This window comes from Cryptomeria japonica, chromosome 8 (genome assembly GCF_030272615.1).
Source record: "Cryptomeria japonica chromosome 8, Sugi_1.0, whole genome shotgun sequence".
In the NCBI taxonomy this organism is placed as follows: Eukaryota; Viridiplantae; Streptophyta; class Pinopsida; order Cupressales; family Cupressaceae; genus Cryptomeria; species Cryptomeria japonica.
In genome coordinates, this window is record NC_081412.1 from 513,901,800 (window position 1) to 513,921,715 (window position 19,916).

Here is a 19,916-nt window from a genome sequence, read left to right on the forward strand (position 1 = left end):
TTGATTCTTGGGAACCGGAAGAACCTATGGAGTTACTCCCTTGAGTAGCAGGTTTTGTGATTTTATGAACAACTGCCATAAGTTGTCGGTTTTCCTCTTCTCGCTTATCTTTCTTTGCTAGAGGTTCATCACACCACTGTACCAGTGAGGCTACAGAAAACTGAGCATCCTGTTTAATCACCTCATGCGTTTGCTTACGCAATTCTTTCCTTGTAACTTTGTAATCAGCAGCTGACATTTCTTCAAGTGGCTTATCTGCTATGAGTTCAACAATTTCAGCTTCCTTCATCTTGTTGTTGTCAACAGTTAAACTGGAGATAGTCTTGGCCTTTTTAGCAACCTTGGATTTGGACTATTTTAGTTGCTAATAATCAAAGGCATTAGATGAGATTTCTTGCTTCTTCCTCTTTGGAGTAAAAGAACTAAGCCATAGAGGTAAAGCCATTAACTCTCCTTCTGTAGCAGCTGTAGGCAAAGGAGAAGCAGTTTCTGTTTGAATAACCGTGGTCATCCTGGGAGGAATATTTGTTTGGATGGCAACCACGGTTTGCTCAGTAACCAATGGGCATGAAGATTGTCTCATGAATTCTTCAAAACCAGAAGTGGAGGTATCAATTTCTGATAGTTGGACACAACCAAGAGTATCTTCAGGAACTTCCTGCACATTCTCTTGTTGATGATCAGGAGGTGGCTCTTATGCCGAAATAGGAATGGCATTCTAAGGAGATTCATCAACAAGCAAGTCAGGAGGAGAAAGGGGTGTCTCAATGGAAACTGGAGGAATAATCTCATGAGGCGAGTCGGATGCTGGAGACTTGGGAGCATCATCAGATTGCTGCCCTTCTTTTGGATTATCCAGATCGATCACCTGAACATGAAGTCGTGACTTTTCCTTTCCACAAACTGTCGCCTCCTCAAGAGTAAGCACTACTGCCTGACTAACTCGCAATTTGATCCTTGTGCTCGAAGATGATGCGCCTTCCTTGTTGTCAATCTGAATCTCAGACTTACATCCAAGAGGCCCCGTAGAATCTTCTTTTCCAATCTTGATTTTTATGAGTCCAACAGCATTACTTTTCAGCCAAGCGTTGGTGTTAGCCAAGATAGGCTGAAATCTCTCAAGAATGGATATGCACTCCTTGTGTGACCATTGGATTAAAGGAAGTGGAGCTTGCTCAACCCTTCGTGAAATATATTCAGGATCAAGTACGCGCCCTTCATCAATCATCCCTTGTGGAATGTCCACCAAGTTCAAATCAAAAACCTGCTCAACAGTGAGTCTGCAGTAATCCATGTTCAGAACCTCGACCTCTGTGCGAAGATCTACCCAGATATCCTCAATGCAATGCACATGCACAAAGGATTTTTTGATCTTCTCCTTCATACCCCGGTAATCAAAATCAGCTCTGGACTTAAACCTTTTGAGCTTAATTTCCTGCATTTCGATCTCCATGGCCTTGGCTTTAACGGATGTGACAAGAGAATCCTGGCCAATTTTTAGTGGGTTTGTTGTAGAGATCCCCATTCCAACCTTGTGTATGGCAGACTCATGAGTGTGGATAGCCATGATTTGTCTTCCCAACTCCATAAGAATGATCATATCAGTTGGGTATCTAGGGAGCATGTATGGCTGCCCACTATAGCATTCGATTCTCATATAGGTGAAGGTCGAGAACTGTAGAAGCAAGCATCCATACTCACTCACCCTTTCCCATGCCTCATCTGATACCCTCTTGTTCTTCAGCGTTCTATCAAACTGACACATGAAGTAACCGAATAATGCATCTTGGACTCTTCTGAAATGCAATCTGCTGGGTCTCAAAGGCAACTGATCATAATATTCCCATACCGGTATAAGTGAGCGATCACCCTTGGTAGAAAGACCTGGAAAATGTCTAAGCGATGCTACCAAGTACACCAAATATGAGTTCATGTAGAAAGTCATGGTGGAAGAGACTGCTGAAAGTTGTTCACACAAAGCATCGCTGATGACTTCTCCCCATGATATATGATGGGACTGCCTTATGAACATGATGAACTGGTACATCCAGGGCTCAAAAACATTAGAATGTTCAAGGCCCAATATCCTACTGAGGAGGGTTATTATGTCTCCTATTTCCCATTTGAAGTCACAACAGTATAACTTAGCCCACCTTGAGAAGGCGACTCGTGGCTCTTGGATCTACCTGTTGATATGTTGTTTACAATCTTTTTCCCTTTTACATAATACTCAGTTGCACTCTATTTGGAGATTTCCATGTAAACAGGTGCGGGAGGTATTCTGAAGACCTTCTCAATTGTGTCTGCATCAAGATGGATTATTGCTTCGCCATCATCATTTTTAATGATTCTTGTCTCCCTATCAAAGTGATGGGCGCAAGCAAGAACAAATTCAGGTTCTAGGGCAGCCACCGGGAAAGAAGATGCGTGATGGATATGGCTGTCCAATAGCCGCTGCATATTGTTATCTTGTGGATCCTCAACCCTTTTGACAAATTTTGACATGTCTACATGCCCTATCTCTGTATCTCTGATACGATCCAAAGGAGAGGAATCTTGGGAAGGCGCAACTTCGTTTTGGTACTTGTCATATTTGTACTTCATCTTTTTTGGAATTGGTGATGACAGCAAATCTGACATTGATGGACAACCTGGAATACTGTGATGAAGACTTAAAAACATTAAGGCAACATCATATTCAGCTGCAAATAACATTTTTCCTTCTTCAAATGGGAAAAACTTCGACTCTTGAACTTCACGACTTTGTAAGAGAAAGAGGGGAAATAAATAGAAATGGGGGAATCTTGACTCTGACCAATTTTAGATCTTGGGGAAATTTTCACAAGTATACAAGTTGAAAAGGGCATACATGCAATCGGATTTTTAAAACCCGAATGCAAGTACACTTGTAAATTTGCAAATGGAGAAATGGATGGAAAATGAGAATTAGACTTATGGAAAATGACGAAAATGGAAAGTACGGATATGGGTGACATGAATGGATAAAAATGGGAAAATCCGGGAACGTCATTTTCATGAAAATGGGGAGAACTTTTCAACATGTAATCGGGTTCTTAAAACCCGATTTTGAAAGAAAGAGTATTTCACACTTTTTCAACTTGGAATTTTAACCAAAAATGGTTAAATTCTTCAACCGTAAGGGAAGAACAAATATTTCCAGCCAACTTGTAATTGGGATTTAAATTCCCGAATACAAGTAAAGAGGGAAAATGGGGAAGAACAATGCAATCCAAAAATTGCATATCAAGGGGGAAAAAGTCTCTCACAAAACCGATTTTGGGACAAGAACAACATATTTACAAATTTACAACTAGAAAGGAAAACTAAGAAAACAAGAAAATAAGAAAATGAAACAAGGAAAGAAAAGAAAACATACCTTGTTTCAAACTGAAAATGCCTCTCCAAAAGATGCAATCAATCTTGGAATGAAGAAGAATAGCTCTTAAATAAACACAAACCGCAATCCAAAACCCTAGGCACATTTTTAAAAACGTCATAAACTGAAAAACGTGGCAGCAAAGGCAAATAAAATGGCCCAAGAAAAGGGTCGAATCTTCATCCACCTTCAATGCCTAGGCAAGAGAGGCAAAAACACCTTAGGAGTTTGCTGCTTATTGAAGAAAAAATCGCCTAAAACGTGGATGCAAGGAACCACGTGTTTGTTGATTTAGACCAAAGAACAGTAAATGCAAACCCCAAATGGCGTGAAAAGTCTTTACAAATGCATGAGAATAGGATGGAATCCCAAACGCCTCTCCTTCCTAGAAAATCTCCACAAAATTTGCTTTAAAATCTTCAACAAAAACGTTTCTCCTTGCTGGTTGGGTTTTTTGGAACAAATAGCAAGTTTAAAATGCACTTTTTCAACTATAAGGCAAAAATTGGGTTTTTTAGACCAAATAGCAATTTTAAAATCTTCAAAAATGCACTTTATAGGCAAAATCGGGTTTTTTATACCAAACAGTAAGTTTAAAATCTCACTTTTCTCATTCTTAGGCAAAATCGGGTTTTTGAGAGAGATGTGCAAGTTTAAAATTAGTTGTAAAGGGAAAATAAAATCCCTACAACAAGTTATAATTCACTTGCACACATGTAATAGAGGTTTAAAATCCCTATTACAAGCAAAAACCATTAAAGTAGGGGTTTTAGAAAAGTTACAAGTTTACTTGTAACTTAACCAAAAAATCACTATTTTAACTGAAAAAGCCAAAAAGCATCAAGGGGGAAATAAAAAGCAAATTCCAAGTTTTTGTTTTTCAATAAAGTGCACTTGTAATTAGCTAAAAATTTCCCTACAAAGACCAAAATAATGGAAATCATTAAAACTTGCGGTTCAAGGAAAATTCTCCACTTGCAGTCAGGAAGAAAAAACTCGAAATTGAAGGAAAGACATAGCAAACGAATCCAGAATGCGACGAAATTCGAAAAGTAGTTCGAGGATGGACTAAGGATTAAGCCAGTCCAAGGATTAGGTGAAATTCTACCTCCGGAAGCATGCCATAGAGTAAAATTTTCATTTTTTCACAAAAATTTTATGTAATGGTCCTTCATTTTTGAAAACAAAATGAGGACAACATGTTTATCATCTTGTTTTCATCCTGTTTGCATGGTTTCTTTCAGCATTTTAGATAGATCTTTCTATTTTGGGTGTTCAGGTATTTGATGGATTCAGGCTCATACCATTGAGGATATACTGATTATGTATCCTTTTGTATGGTTAACCTGAGCCTTTGAATTGTGCTTAGTTCAATTGCAGGTGCCCGTCTGAGTTGCACCAGAATTGGGTGCTTAGCCATGCTCTTCCAGTTTGAAAATCTTCCAAGTCCCCTTGAAGATTACACCGTTTGCTGCAAGGTTGTGAGCTATTTTGGCCGAGCAGGGATTGGTTATGTTGAATCCGTCTACAAGGCAAGGCAAATTTTGGATCTTGAGAGGTGGAATGCTTGTTCGAGTGGGTTATAGAAAACTTGAAATGTGAAAATGAATGAAGATGGTTACACTTGCGGTCAGGTCTCCAAGACCCGAATGCAAGTGAAAAATGAAGCGAGATTGAAAAATTAAAAATGCCAGGTCTTTGAGGTTTGACTACAAGTGTGAAATGAAGCAAGATTGCAAGGAGGTATAAAATTGCAATTGGCGTTTCAAGACCCGATTGCAAGTGAAGCATGTCAAAGAGGTTATGCAATGATGGCTTGCAATCAGGTTTTGAAGACTTGATTGCAATTGTAAGACAAACATGATAAGGTAACACACTTGCAATATGAAAGGAGGACTTGCAATCGAGGTTTAGAGACCCAATTGCAAGTAATGACAACTTGCAAAAAGAAAGCCAAAACACCCACATACTTGTAATTGGGGTTTTGAAACCCGATTGCAAGTAATATAGGTTTGAACTTGCATTTTGGGTTTCAAAACTCGGCTTGCAAGTAATAATACAACTTGTAAGGATGCTTCAAAAACCCAACTTTGCAAGTAACTTGTAATCTTGCTTCAAAAACCTGACTTTGCGAGTAACTTGTAATCGGGTTTCTAAGACACAATTGCAAGTAAAGTTAACTTGTAATATGAGCAAAAAGTTCCTACTTGCAATGAGGTCAAAAAGTTCCTACTTGCAGTGTCTAACTCAAGAACCAAAATTGCACTAAAAGCTAGGAAAATGAAAGCCAAAACTAACCAAAACTTGGACAATGATGACAAACACACCTACTGATGATTGGACATTAGCAAATATGAGTTTTGAACCTCGTAAAACATGCCTTAGAGAAGAAAACTATGATTTTCGAGTAAAAATTTGTAGGGGTTGTCAAATTTTTGAAAATTCAAAAATTGAGACAACAATTATAATAATATATAATATTATAATAACATATAATATTTAAATATATGTAATTATTATATATTATTATCTATTATATATAATTATACTAGAATAATATATAGTATTATAATATTTATATATTATATAATATTATAATAATATATAATTATTATAATATATATTTTGATAATATATAATAATTATTATAATATTTTTCTAACCTTGTGTACATTAAAAAAAATTCTTGCTTTGTATAGTATTAATAAATGAATATAATATTTTTCAGTGTGAGAACTTTTCAGATGAAAGTTGCTACAAACAAGTATAACAAACTTTGTAAGTGAAAGTTGCTTTTGACAAGTCTACAAACACATTAACTTTAGATGAATGGATCATTGATGCATCGTAATGAGTGGATAGCTACTGCTCCAATCTTTGATTGGGAGCTTAAGCCCATGCTTGTTAGAATAGAAGAATACTCAAAATATTTGTTTCTTAAGGTGGAATATGGGGAAAATTGTGGACGATCTGAAGATACAAGTGCAAGCTCCGTTTATCCGACAAAAGCTCAAGAGGCGTGATTCATGTTTTTGTCCAACATTGACTTGATCTTGGTGGCTACTGTAAGATCTCTCTCATTTTTCTTGGCAACTTCAGCGATGAGATTTCATGCAGTGGTTGAAAGCTACGTCAAAGTGCTCAACAAAATGCTTGTGACATACGACTTCTTGGTCAACAAGCTCAAAGTAAAGGAGGAAGAGGATCGGCTGGAAATCGAGTGCAATGGAGTTGGTGCCCTTTACCTTGTGGCCTCTAGCAATGAGCTAAGAATGGAAGAGTTGGGTGATGTCACCACTCCTCAGTTGGATTTCCACCACTTTGTTTTACAACTAGGTTGCAGTGTCATACCATCAAAATCTTCCTCTCTTCACGTTCCAGGTCCATCAAGCCTCATTTGTCTTGCTTCTCACTTCTAACTTGTGATAATCTTGTCATTAACATTTCTATAGGCCACTTGTTTCTAGTGTGGAGGATTCATGGTGGGAGCACGCTTGAACCACTGCATTCTTGGTGGAATTTTATGTTTCTGTTATCACAAAAGCTCGCACCCTTGCTGCGTTATCAACTCAGCAACCTTGTGAAACATGGAAACAACCCCGAAGTGTGGAACCTTGTGCAAGGGGGTTGAATCTCCGGAGAAGGTCGGCTTCCTTCTCAATCCAGGTGTAGGTGTTGAACCAACTCAACACTTCAAAACTTACTCCTAAGCCTATCCTAACAACTTGCAGAGGTATAGGGAAGAGAGAAATGCTTAAAATCATACAAACACGGGGTTTGGGATTTGATTGAAGGATTTGAGGCCTTCAATATCCAGAGCATTCCTAGAGGTCAGAACAAGCATGCTGATAGGCTTGCAGCGGTTGGTGCTCAGTTTGACATACCAGGGAATGTTGCAAGTGAGGAGGAGCAACATATCAGGCTTGTTGTGAGGCCTGTTGTCCTAGACAATCAAGTGAATTGGCAAGTGTTTGAAAGCGATCAACAGATCATCAATTTCTTGCAAAATGAAGCAGAATTTTCTGCTAAAAATCAGTCTAGGCTGCAAGACCAGTACGGACATCAAATCATGCAGCTCAAATCCAACAAACTGCCTAAAGGTCTAGTTACCTTGGAAGGCATTTTCAACTCGGATGATCAGTTGAAGAAGAAAATGAACTTGGCTGCGAAGAGGGATGAGTACAAGCCAGTTGTTGTCGCTGAGAGTAGGTCCTTGAACTTGGGCAAGGTGTGTTCCTCAACTGAGCAAGAGGCCTTTGTTGAGCTTTGCCAACAATATGATGACATAATTGCTTGGACCTATGAAGACTTGAAGGGTTTTGACCCTAGCTTAGCCCAGCATACCATAGAGCTAAACCCGGATGCAAAGCCAGTTAGACAAAAGCAAAGGCCAATAAACCCCAAAATTGAGCCACTAATGAGGAAGGAGTTGGCCAAGCTCATAGAAGCCAATATCATCTTCCCTATCAAGCACTCCTCCTGGGTGGCCAACCTTGTCCCTGTAAGGAAGAAGAATGGGTAGATCAGACTTGGTGTAGACTTTAGGGATCTCAATAGAGCCTCCCTTAAAGATCACTATCCCCTTCCCTCTATGGAGCAGATTCTCCAAAAGGTCCATGGCTCAGAAAGATTTTCATTCTTGGATGGGTATTCAAGATACAATCAGATCTTGGTCCAAGAATCAGACCAATACAAGACTGCATTTACTACTAAGTGGGGTACCTATGCTTATTGTAAAATGCCCTTTGGGCTAACCAATGCAGGTGCCACATTCCAAAGAGCAACGGACATGGCTTTCAAGGGCGTATTAGCAAAGTTTGTGCTTGTATACCTTGATGACATAACTGTTTATTCGAAGCATCCAGCTGACCATCTTGGTCATCTTGAGAAAGTGTTCATGAAATGCAGGGAGTATGGTGTGTCCTTGAACCCTAGCAAGTGTGTGTTTGCTACTGAACAAGGAAGATTGCTAGGACATGTCATATCCAAGGAGGGTTTGACCATTGATCCAAAACGAGTGGAGGCTATTCTTTCTCTTCCACTCCCCAGTCACAAGAAAGGATTGCAAAGTACTCACTTATCATCCATCCTCTTATCTCAAAAATAGCCACACCAATGCACAAGTGACCACAGACAAGGCAAGCTAACAAGTCTACATAAACATTGAATCAAACCTCATGGATATAGACGATCCACATCCAAGTCATCCCACTACAACTGAATAGGTGATCAACCCACACAGCTGCATAACTCGTAGATCCAATCATTGAAACATGCAAACTCATTATCGAATCAGTAAAATGTAAATCTAAGATCTCAAAGAGAATAATCATGTAGACAACATGACTCAAGCACTAGATCAAGCATAGATTTGATTCGCCAATTATGTTCACATCGAGGACCGTAGTCTAGGAATCCGTCAAGCATCACCACAATGATGTTGAGTGACTAATCACATACCAAAATCTCCATGCAAAGAAAGCATCACACTTCTTCTCACCATGCACAAAGTATACGTGTAGAGCTACAACTATCTCATCTAGTAACACCTCATAGAAACAAGGCCTAGAAAATAGCTCTTCAGCGGATCCACAAAACTACAAGTTTTTCCTTGACTGTGTAAAACCTGCAAAACCACTGTGTTTGAGAACAACCATGCACATCCATACCCACTTCACATCTGGAATACTCAAAAGTCTAAAAAACACAAAGAAAAAGGTTAAACCAAAACAATGGAATATTATCATAGATGAGCATCAAAATAGATTTTGGGCATAAAATCTATAAAACCTTCAGATCCAAGGAACATGAATCTAAGCCATGCAAGTACAACTATCTATAAGGAAAACAGTAGTTTAGGAACTCCAGGCCGATTTGTAGGCCAACTCCATAATAACCACTAGTACATGCATTTGAGGGAGATAGGTTATTCCAGAAGCTTCCAGATCATCCAATGATCAACTCCATAGCCTCAATGCATTCAGGAATAATGAAACAATGCCTTCCAATATTAGGGACTAAAACAAGCACCCAATGTAAGCACATTCACACCATAGTTTAGACAACTCGAGTTTCTCCATATTGCCACGAAGCCTAAAGCAAACACCCAACATGAGAACTCTGCTGCCCACAACCATGAAATGAAACATCAACACCATGCATTAGGGTTATAACACTGTCAAATAGGAGCTCCAAATCAATATCATATTAAATGAAAGCACATGATCAATTCAACGAAACTCCATCTTCACCATCCTTCAAAATGCCTGCTATTGCCTGAAAAACTAGATCAACTGCAAGACTTCTACTCAACAAAGGATTAATAATCAATCGATTCCTTCAAACCAAATTTCCTCAAGCTTTCCAAGCTAAGAAATATTAACAAAAGAAATACCCAGAACTTGAAACACCATAATTCTCACATGCAAGAACCATACAAATCATGGAACAAAGCTCTAATACCAATTGAAGGGAAATGGAGCATCCCAGAAAGCCATCTGAGATCAGTATGCACTACAGTATCATGTGTTTTCTTCAAAACAAATTACAACGTGCTCATACAAGCACATACTACTATTCCAGAAAAGCAGAAACAAACATAGTTGATTTCCCGTGATTAAACCTTAGAGGAAAGATGATGCAATTTACAGATCTAAGAAAATTTCAGTAGCATTGCGGCATACAAATTTAATTCATCATGATCATGAAACAATAAGAATGAGACAGAAGAGAGAAACGAGATATACGTGGGGAAAACCCCTATGGGTAAAAAGTTCCACTCTCCAAAACATCAAGCCAATGTGTTAATCAGCAACAAGTTACAATACATTTTCAGACTCTAAGCCTTTATATAGAAATTTATATCTTGTTCTACCCTAGAGAAATACCGGCAATGTAAAAATGAATTCTTCTCTTTAAATCAGTTAAGGTATCAACATATAAATAGAGTTCAACACAAAGAGGTAGGTGCCCATGGTTTCGAAAACCATCTTCAACACCTAAGAGGTAAGTTGTGTCATAAACAATATCTTGCTAATCCCATGACACATTTCTCATAGCAACTTCCAAGGCAACAACACCTATCTCATCCATAACGGTCATCTTGCCATATACAATGTAAGTACAACATAGAAATCACTATGACCAAGAATAGGCACCTTCCTTACCTCACACCACTTGTCAAAAGTGAACTCCACCATAAATGCCAATAGGTAAAATACATCTCCAATACATAATAGAAGTTGAAAACCAAGACTCTTTAGTCAACATAGGAAATTACTAAATCAATTTCCAGTCCAACATAGCATCTTCCAAGTGGATACCAACTTCCTAGAAAATAAGGAATATGCCATTTCATCACCTGCCATGTAGGATGCCACCTCACCAGGAGTTACCACAAAGTGAATGACAACTTAGGAAGTTTATATCTTAGAATAAATCAATTAGGCAACAATTAATTAATTTGGCATCTTAGGACTCTAAGGTTGAGACACCTTAATCCCAACAGATATCAGGGTATGTGAGAGAAAGCTTGAAGGAATTGCAAGACGAACCACTGGGAGTTGTGCTGCACAAGGTCCAAGATGGCCTACGTAGGATAACCAATGACTATGTGTGCTCTATGTTAGATTGGTTGGAGATTCACAAGAGAATTCCCTACACAGTGCGGCACTTCTTTGTGGTGGCATTGTGGAAGTTGACACTAGACCAAGTGCATTTTCCTTGGGGAAACCCACTGCACTTTGGTCCCCCCACTTTCTCTCACTTGCAAGACCATGTGCACATGCTTTTATGCCACCACGGCCATGACCTGGAGAGCCGTTGCTCTCCATCCTTCTCAGATGTTGAAGTTTGAGTGCATTTTGCCTCTCTTATTAAATTCTAGTCACAATCAGTTATATGTTTTCTCTATCTCCTCATATTGTAATCTTATTAACAAATATTTTATCATCTTTGCAATTGATTTCTACTCTTTGCTATGCTATGTAATTACACTATACTATGTCTCTAGTATCAGATCTTTAGAACTACTATTTTTTGTATCTCTTTCGATTCTAGAAATTGTCCCTTCAAAATTTTATTCCTATTTTTTGTCCCATGTTTCTAAGCTTGTATCTACTGCATGCTTCAAAACTTTCATGCATACATTTGAGGATTATAGTTTATTCAATTTGTCTACTATTGAGAATGACGGTTCACGTTCACATAATGTCAAGTGGGCCAATGGTTATCCAGCCATCACAATAAACTGTGGAGCAACACCTATCCAAACATCAGAATAAACCATGTGCATCGATGGCCATAGCTTCCACGTTTGTTAGACCTATCAAATAACTCTAAGTGCCCAGTGCATGTACATTTCATAAATGCATTGGAGTTGTCAGAAATGCAGATGTTTCACAAAGCTGTCAAAAACTTGTTTAACATGGGGGAAAATTATTCAGCAAGTTTGACAAGCATGTGGAAGCTATGGCCATCGATGCCTATGGTGCATTCTGAAGGCTAGATAGTCATTGTCATCAAGTGATGATCAAGCTATGATGTGATAGCGGCTAGGGAGTCTTGACGAGGTCTTCCAATTTTTGTAGTAACTTTAAATTTAACATGGCAGTTGAGTCTATCCATGACAGCACAATAAATTTTGCATTTAAACTTTCAATTTTCGTGAATACACAATTGCGTTTAGCATTGATATCCAGACATTTAAATGCATCAGAATATAAAAAAAAATATATTTTTGGAGAAAAGCATTTCTTTCAATTTTTAATGCTTAACGTGTTGGAGTGCTTTTGGCATGCGGTAAGGGAGAACCTTGACCCCTATCTTGATAAATATAAGTGTTTAATTTAAATTGTTTATGGTCGACATGCATTTAATTTTGGCACCCAAAGGGGTATATAAATGATGAAGTGAGCTAGTGTGCATGCTAAAGTGTAGTATCATTCGAATAAAGAGAAAATTGTGTGCAGAGCAATGCAAGACAGAATTAATATAGAGCAGAGTTGATGTTAGCAACTTAGCAAATGTTTGTGAAGGAGATCAAAATGCAGAGTGTGAAGTAAAATATAATATCATTATAATAAACAAATTGTTGAAGTAGACTCAAATATACAGATTGATGAAGCGGAGCTAAAAGAGCACACTGTTGAGGTAGAACTACATGTTCATCATTTATTGAAGGAGAAATTTTCAGAAATCAGAAGAGGTTGGTGCTTCTTAACAAAAGAGAATGTTGTCTCTTGCTGAGTTAATGCTCATTTGTGGGGATTGGAGTTTCCAGCAGGTTGGTGCCTACAAATTCTAAAAAGTGTGGATTGATATCTCTAGTAATTTGGTGCAGGCAAATTCTATAAGTTGGGATTGGTATCTCGAGTGTGCTTGTGAATATTGTAAGATCATTTTATTTTTAATGTGGCTAGATTTGGATAATAGATCCAAGCAGTCCTCCATGGTTTTTTCCCCAAAGAGTTTCCACGAAAAATCCTTTGTTCTTAATTGTGGGATCATGTGTGTTTGCTATTGCTATATTGTGGTTGCTAAATTTTAAATAAGTAAAATTTTGTCTTATACTAATTCATCCCCCTAATATAAGTGTGTGCTCATCACAATCCACATGCAAATAACTTTTGCATTTATATTTTATGTAGCCTAAAGACCTACATTTAATCATCACCCTAAGGGCCAATTGTGCATGGCTTCAAGATTAGGATGATACAATAATAATCACTAATCAGAATTTTAACATGAGAAATGGATATCAAGCACACAATGATACGAAGTTATTGAAGTGCATCACAAATGGATCAAGCATTAAAAAACACATTAGGCTTCCTCCAGCTGAATATTTATAATAAGTTCAGTAAAATCTGTGTCTAGACTTGAATTACAAGAATACCTTTTGTAAAAATAACACCTACAATATGCACAACATATGTAAAATACTTAACATTTATACAATATATAGAATTCTTTTGGAAAAAACATGACAAACTTTATATAGTAAGATAATAGCTTAATATAAATAAAAATTTATATTGTTCAAACCGGAATTTTAGTGTGGTGGAGTTTATATGTTTTGTCAACAAGGGATTCAGTTAGCATATTTGTATAGCAAGAAGTTGACCAGTGCAGATTATTCACGGAATTGCTTTCTTTAATCTTACATATTTAGGTCTAAAGCTTCTTTATTTCACTAACAAAATATATTTTCAAGATTATAAAACAGCAATGATTTTTGGACTACCTTGTTTTAAAAATAATGCTAGTTGCGTCTAGAGTAAATGGCAATGAAATTTTTCATTAATATAAATGAGATAAATGGTTTTTACAAGAAATGTTTAAAAATTTAATGCAAATAGCACAACTTGTGACTTTTGAATTTAGCTAGTGTATGATGGAGCAGCTATAGCCTCATTTGAGTCTATCGATCCCACTCTAGAGTTAGAAATGGAAAAGCTCAATTACATTATTACTCTCCACTCGGGATCAATTCAAAACCCTCTACACAAAATAAGGAAATTGTGCATTAAAAGAGTCTATTTCTATATAAATATGTTTGGTTTCCAGTGAGAGAGAACAAAAGAAGATACATTCATGTTTATGAGAGTGAGTGAACGAATGAGAACCTGCTTTGTATGTTTCATTCCATTTTCTAGGAGATCAGCAATCATGGCATGCCAAATTCTTTGCCCTCTAAAATAAAGACCTGATTCCTATATTTCAAAAAAGAAAAAATCATAAACTTATACAACATGGTGGTAATGAACTTTCTATTAATGACAATGAACATATCACATGCTTGTAAAGAAATCAACATTTTATTTAAATATAGATCAAATAATTTTCTTGCTTCAAAAAATATAATATATTTATACAACCTAGTTGAATAGAACAAAAAGTCACTAACAATAAACAATCCAAGTATTTCAGTGAAGTCAATCCAAGAACATGCAATTTATAATTATGATATTGTCGGTGTTTTAACTTGTCTTTTGCAAGACAACACAATCTGGAATAGTATGTGAGGATCAACCTCTTTTCAAATTATAAGGAGAAGCTCCTTGAGGTATAAATGTTAGTTGAAAATTTTGTACACCTGGGGGATGTACAAAATTGTGGTTTCAGCCACGGTGTGCGAGTATGATACTCTCCTAATTTAGGGAAGGCTCCCCCTATCTACAAACTAAAATAATCTAATATGGGTGAGACAACAATCTTTCTTCTTCTTTCAAGAAAAACTATACTCTTTTCACTTCACAGAAAAGCAATAGCAATTGGAAATAAATAACAGCAAATACAGAAATGAGACCTTTGTAGAATTTTTGGAACATAAAGGGAAGAAAAGTTTCCATGAAGGCACAAAGACCTTCGTCACTTCCCCAGGATGGAAAACAAAGCTCAAAGTCTTCAACTATCTATTCTCTTATCAACCTTTTTAGATGATTTTCTGGTAACCAAGCACAGTATGTAGCAACTCAAAGTCTAACTACATGATGCACTACACCTTACATGCACAAGTCTTAAAAATAGAAGCAGCACAAAGTCTACAAGCTATCTTCCCACCTGAGCTTTCCACACTAGCTTCAAATATGATAAGCAGCTCAAAGTTTGCAAGACCAAATCAGAAAACCAAACATATAACTCTAAATACAATTAGCAGCTCAAAGTTTGCAAGATTGAATTTAAATCCCTCTTGAACAATAGAACAAAAATCACTATCAACTCTAAAAAATGTCGTCACATAACAACTTGAATTGGCACAAAGTCTCAATACAACTTGCCTCTTTTATTGAAAACAATTTGATTTACATCTAAGCTCAAAGTCTTAGAGTTCACATACAAATTGGCAAAATTTTGTTGCATTAACAAAAGATAAAAATTACATTAGATCTCCTCAAGTATTTATAGGAGAGGAGCCTTGAGAAAAAGGTGGGAGGATCCTAACTAACTTGATAAATTCTCTCAACCACCATGACTTATTCCAACTATTAAGTAAACCTTATTCAAAATTACAAGTCCTATTCTAAATTGACTTGTAATCAGCTTACTTGTAATTACAAAAGTGCAAATGATAAACTTGCAATTACAAAATTGTTTTTTTTACAAGTAAACTTTTCAAAAGGAAAACTACAATTTTGAAATTACAATTCTAAAACTATTCTATGTGTCTGAAGACACAACTCTAACTACATCATCCTTTGTCTTGAAAATCTTCATGCTGCTTTAGGATGCTCAATAATCGAGGTAAATGACATCTTGAACTGGAACAAGAACTTACATCCTTAATGATCTTTGTGTCCTTGGCCAACAAACCTCAATTTTATCTTCTTGCTTGAAGTAGTACTATTTCTTCGAGAGAGAAAGGACTGCCTTCCTCGTTGTATTCTTTTTCCATGCTTGATTCACTTTGTCTTGAAAGTATTCTATAATTTGCATCCATGAATTGTTGTTGTATCTCTTCTTTGTATCATCCTCCAATCTTGTAATCTTCTTGCAAAATAAGGCCCATGCCTTAATCCATTGATTTGGTAGGTCGTGTGTGCAAACAGGACTGACATGGGTAGCAATAAATTGATTAAAAAATGGGCTCACAAGTGAATTTCAGGTTCTGGGAACTGCATTACATGTGCAGAAAAACAAGAGCATTAACTTGTAATTGCAGAGAACAAACATGCAACTTTATATGTGTAATGGGTAACTACAAGTTTGCACTTGTATTTGAACCTTTAAGACTCATTTTCAAGTGTTTTTGAGTGCATTTTGGACCAATTTCGGGTTCTAGAAGGCTAACTGCAAGTAGACTTTAAATGGGAAAAATGAACGAAGGTGTGAAATGAATGGATGAAATGGGGTTTTGACATGAGGGGAAAATGGAAAGAATGATTTTGACCAGTAATGACAAACTTTATGTGACAAGGAAAGACACATTTTTAGCTTGACAACTTTGCAAAGAGGGGAAAACTTCAACTTGTAAAGAGCTTTGTAAAACCTGAAATCAAATGAATGGGAAAAATATGAAAGAGGGGAAAATCATGCAAATTTACAAATTGCATTCAAAAAACTTATCCATTTGGGAAGATCACTTAGAAACCCGAATTCTTGCTTGGTCAAATTCCCTAGACCAAAACAAATGAGCTTGGGAAGAACTGAAATGCTCCATAAATAGATGCGTTGAAAACCCTTGGCAGGCAAAAACGAATTTTAATTTAACCTCCTCCTCCAAAAACGGCATGAAGAGAAGTAGATTTGACTACAAACACTCATCAATGAAGGGAGAATGCAAGACGTGTTTGCAATGTGGTGAATTTCATGCTCCAAAACGTGGCAATAACCAGCAAAGACGTCTTCCAAAAATGTCTCTAAAAATGCCTTCAAAAATGCAAAACGTGTTTGCCTAATCCATTTTTGGTGAAAAACTTGGCAATAAACATTGATTTCCAATGATTTTGCATGAATATTGGACAGATTTTGGGGAAGAAAGCCACAAAAAACGGATTTGTGGGAGAAAATGTGCAAGTCGGATTCTTCATTTGCAAATACAAGTAACAAATGCCTTCAAAAAAGATGCACTCAGGTTTTAGAAACCCCATTGCAAGTTTTAAATTGCATTATATTTCCTTTACTTAGGCAAATTCAGGTTTTAGAGGAAGAAGAGAAAAAAGAAACAACAAAACAACTTGTAATAGGGAAATAAAATCCCCATTACAAGTTTAAAAAAAATACACAACTTCAAAGAAAATAAAAACTTGTAATAGGGAAATAAAATTCCCATTAAAACTAAAAGCAACACATAAAACTTGTAATAGGGAAATAAAATCCCTATTACAACTTAAAATCACTTAAGTAGGAACTTTTAAAAGAACTTACAAATTCTTTTTAAACTTATAATTTTAAATTCACTTGCAATTTGTCCAAAAAGTTCCTGCAATGACTTAAAAGACATAAAAAAGCAAATAGGAAATAAAAAGTAAGTTACAAGTAACAAGTTTTAAATAAAGTGCAGTTGTAATTGTTTTAAAATTTCCCTACAACACTAAAACAAGAGAAAAATAAAACTTGCAATCAAAGGAAAATTTCTCATCTGCAGTCAGGAAGAAAAAACTTGAAATTGAAGAAAAAACATAGCAAACGAACTCGAAACGCAGTGAAATTTGAAACGTGAATCAAGGATGGACCGAAGATCAACCCAGTTCAACAAAAAGAAAAAAATTTGCCTTGGGAAGCATGCCTTAAGAGTAAAATCTCAACCTGTAGTGATTGCTCTGAAACCCGAATTTGCACAAAAAGCTAGGAAAAAGAAGACCAAACTCACCAAAATTTGGACAATGATGGCAAAGATACCTCCCAATGATTTGACACTAACAAATGTGAGTTTTGCACCTTGTAAAGCGTGCCTTGGAGACAAAAATGACACATTTTAAGCAAAAAATTCTAGGGGTTGTCACATTTTTGAAAATTCAAAAATGAGGACAACAATAAAATAAACCTAAACACTAAGCTAAAGAAACTCTAAACATCAAACTATAGACAATATACAAATATCAAGAATATACAGTATCTTCTTGAGAGTTTTACATCAATGAAATGACTGCTTGCATATACTTTTTCCTTGGATACAGGCACGAAGCTGATAGCAATCAAGTCTTGTAAGTAAGATTTTATAGATTTATTGGATGAGACAACCAATATAAAGTACAAATACAACATCAACACCTTACTAGCTAAAAATAGAGACCAACATTTCAATCACACAATATAACACATAGATGATACTTGATTCCAAGTATTAAAGAAACAATTTAATGTTATACACCATGACCTGGATAGACCAGTAACCCAGCTACAAAGTTTAATGGCAAAATCCCCTTTCAATTCAATCAATAGAATTACAAATGCAAGTTCAACAACAATTTCAAAAGAATAAGCATAGAATCCATCATCATTTCCCATCACTTGTGTCCAAAGCTCTTATTTATAGATTTACAAAGAATATATTCTTTTTGGAATTTTAGAATATCCTGTAAAGTAATGTTAGAAAGAAAAATTCTAAAAGCTATAGAAAAAAACAAAGGAACATTAAAGAAAAACTATTCTAAAGAAAAAAATAATCAAATAAAGAGATCTAAAAATAGGCCCTTTAACCTTTGACAAAAAAGAGAACAACCAAAAATGGACAATAACCATCACCAAAAGAGAAATTTTTGTAATACCCTGATACTCGCAAGCTGTTTGGAATGAGGAATTAGGGTTTCCTATTTTCTAGGAGGATTCTTCGCAGTTTTCAGGGATGTTCTAGTTGGAGTTTGGCAGAATGAACTGGAGATTCCTTTTGGAGTTTTTGAGAGCTTCACGGTGGTCTAACATGCATTTTGTCTCGGAGTGATTTCTGAACTTACTATTTTTAGTAAGTTGGTGGCAGCTGACTAGATTTTGAGGGTTTTCTGGGTTTTTCGATCTCTCTCACAGGGTTCGACGAGCATGTCTTTCGGAGATGTTTTCATGACTTACTATTTTTAGTAAGTATCAGTTCGGGCAAAGTTATTTGTAGCAGTCTTGAGCAGAGTTCCAATCCAGTCGAGAATTAGTATCTTCTGCACTCCAGTTCATATGGTTGATTTGGCAGCAATCAGTGGGTGACTTATAATTGTTTAATTAAATATTATCACTTTATTCTAAAGTCTAATATTTAATTATTTCACTAATTATATTTTTGGAGGAATGACTTAGGAAGGAAAATATTATGTTATTTGTCCAAAGTCACATTTTATTTCCCTTAGTTGATGTCGTCAAAAATGAAGGTGTTTATGCTTTGTAATGTTGATATTATAACATGGCGATTTTCCTTGGGAAAAAGTTCGACTAGGGAGTGTGGAAAGTGGACGCCATACTTGGGGGGATGTGAAATGAATGCAAATGAATGAAAGGTAATTTGGGCGCCATTTCAGGTGAATTTGAGTTTCAAAAATCTATAAATACAAGGGATGGGCTCCTCATTTGGGGATCTTGAAGAAATCATATTGTTATGTTGTCGGAATGGTGAGTGAACTTGAGCTTCGAAGTTGTGGCTCCCTAGTTTAGCCAGTTTCCTACTTGAGACATAGTACCTAGCTGAGTGTTCGATTGTTGGTGAAGTTTTTAGTGTGCGTGTTTAGATTTCCAGTGTGTGGTGTGATTTTCAATGTGTGGTGTGGATTTTAGTGTTGCTGGTTTTTGGTGTGGCTGAAGTGAAGATTTGATCGTATCTCCCTGCCTATGCAATCGATTATTCTGGATAATATCTCGTTGGAAGCATATCTGGAGGGCAACCCTTCTTCTAACTTGGCATTTTTGTTGGTGTAATTTCTGATTTTTGGTAGCAAATCGAACTTTCCAGCTGGGTCGTACCTTTTCTTGGCTGCCTTGGGTTGCGTGTTGGTTGTTTGTCGTGTTTGCGGTGCAGGTTTAAGTCTCTGGTTGCATCGCCTTTGTCATAGCTTTCATTTGCTTCCGTTTTTGTGTCATTCCGAGTTGTTTTGGGTGA

The 19,916-nt window shown here is 36.5% G+C and overlaps 1 protein-coding gene across 4 annotated transcripts in view; it reads right to left on the reverse strand.

Annotated features, from left to right (window-relative positions):
• LOC131047803 (pectin acetylesterase 3) overlaps positions 1-19,916 on the reverse strand; it is a 245,288-nt gene that overhangs the window by 169,160 nt on the left and 56,212 nt on the right. For all 4 annotated transcript variants that reach the window (XM_057981590.2, XM_057981589.2, XM_057981591.2 and 1 more), the window contains one exon: positions 14,023-14,109. In XM_057981590.2, the coding sequence (XP_057837573.1) occupies positions 14,023-14,109 (87 nt within the window). The remainder of the gene's footprint in view (positions 1-14,022; positions 14,110-19,916) is intronic.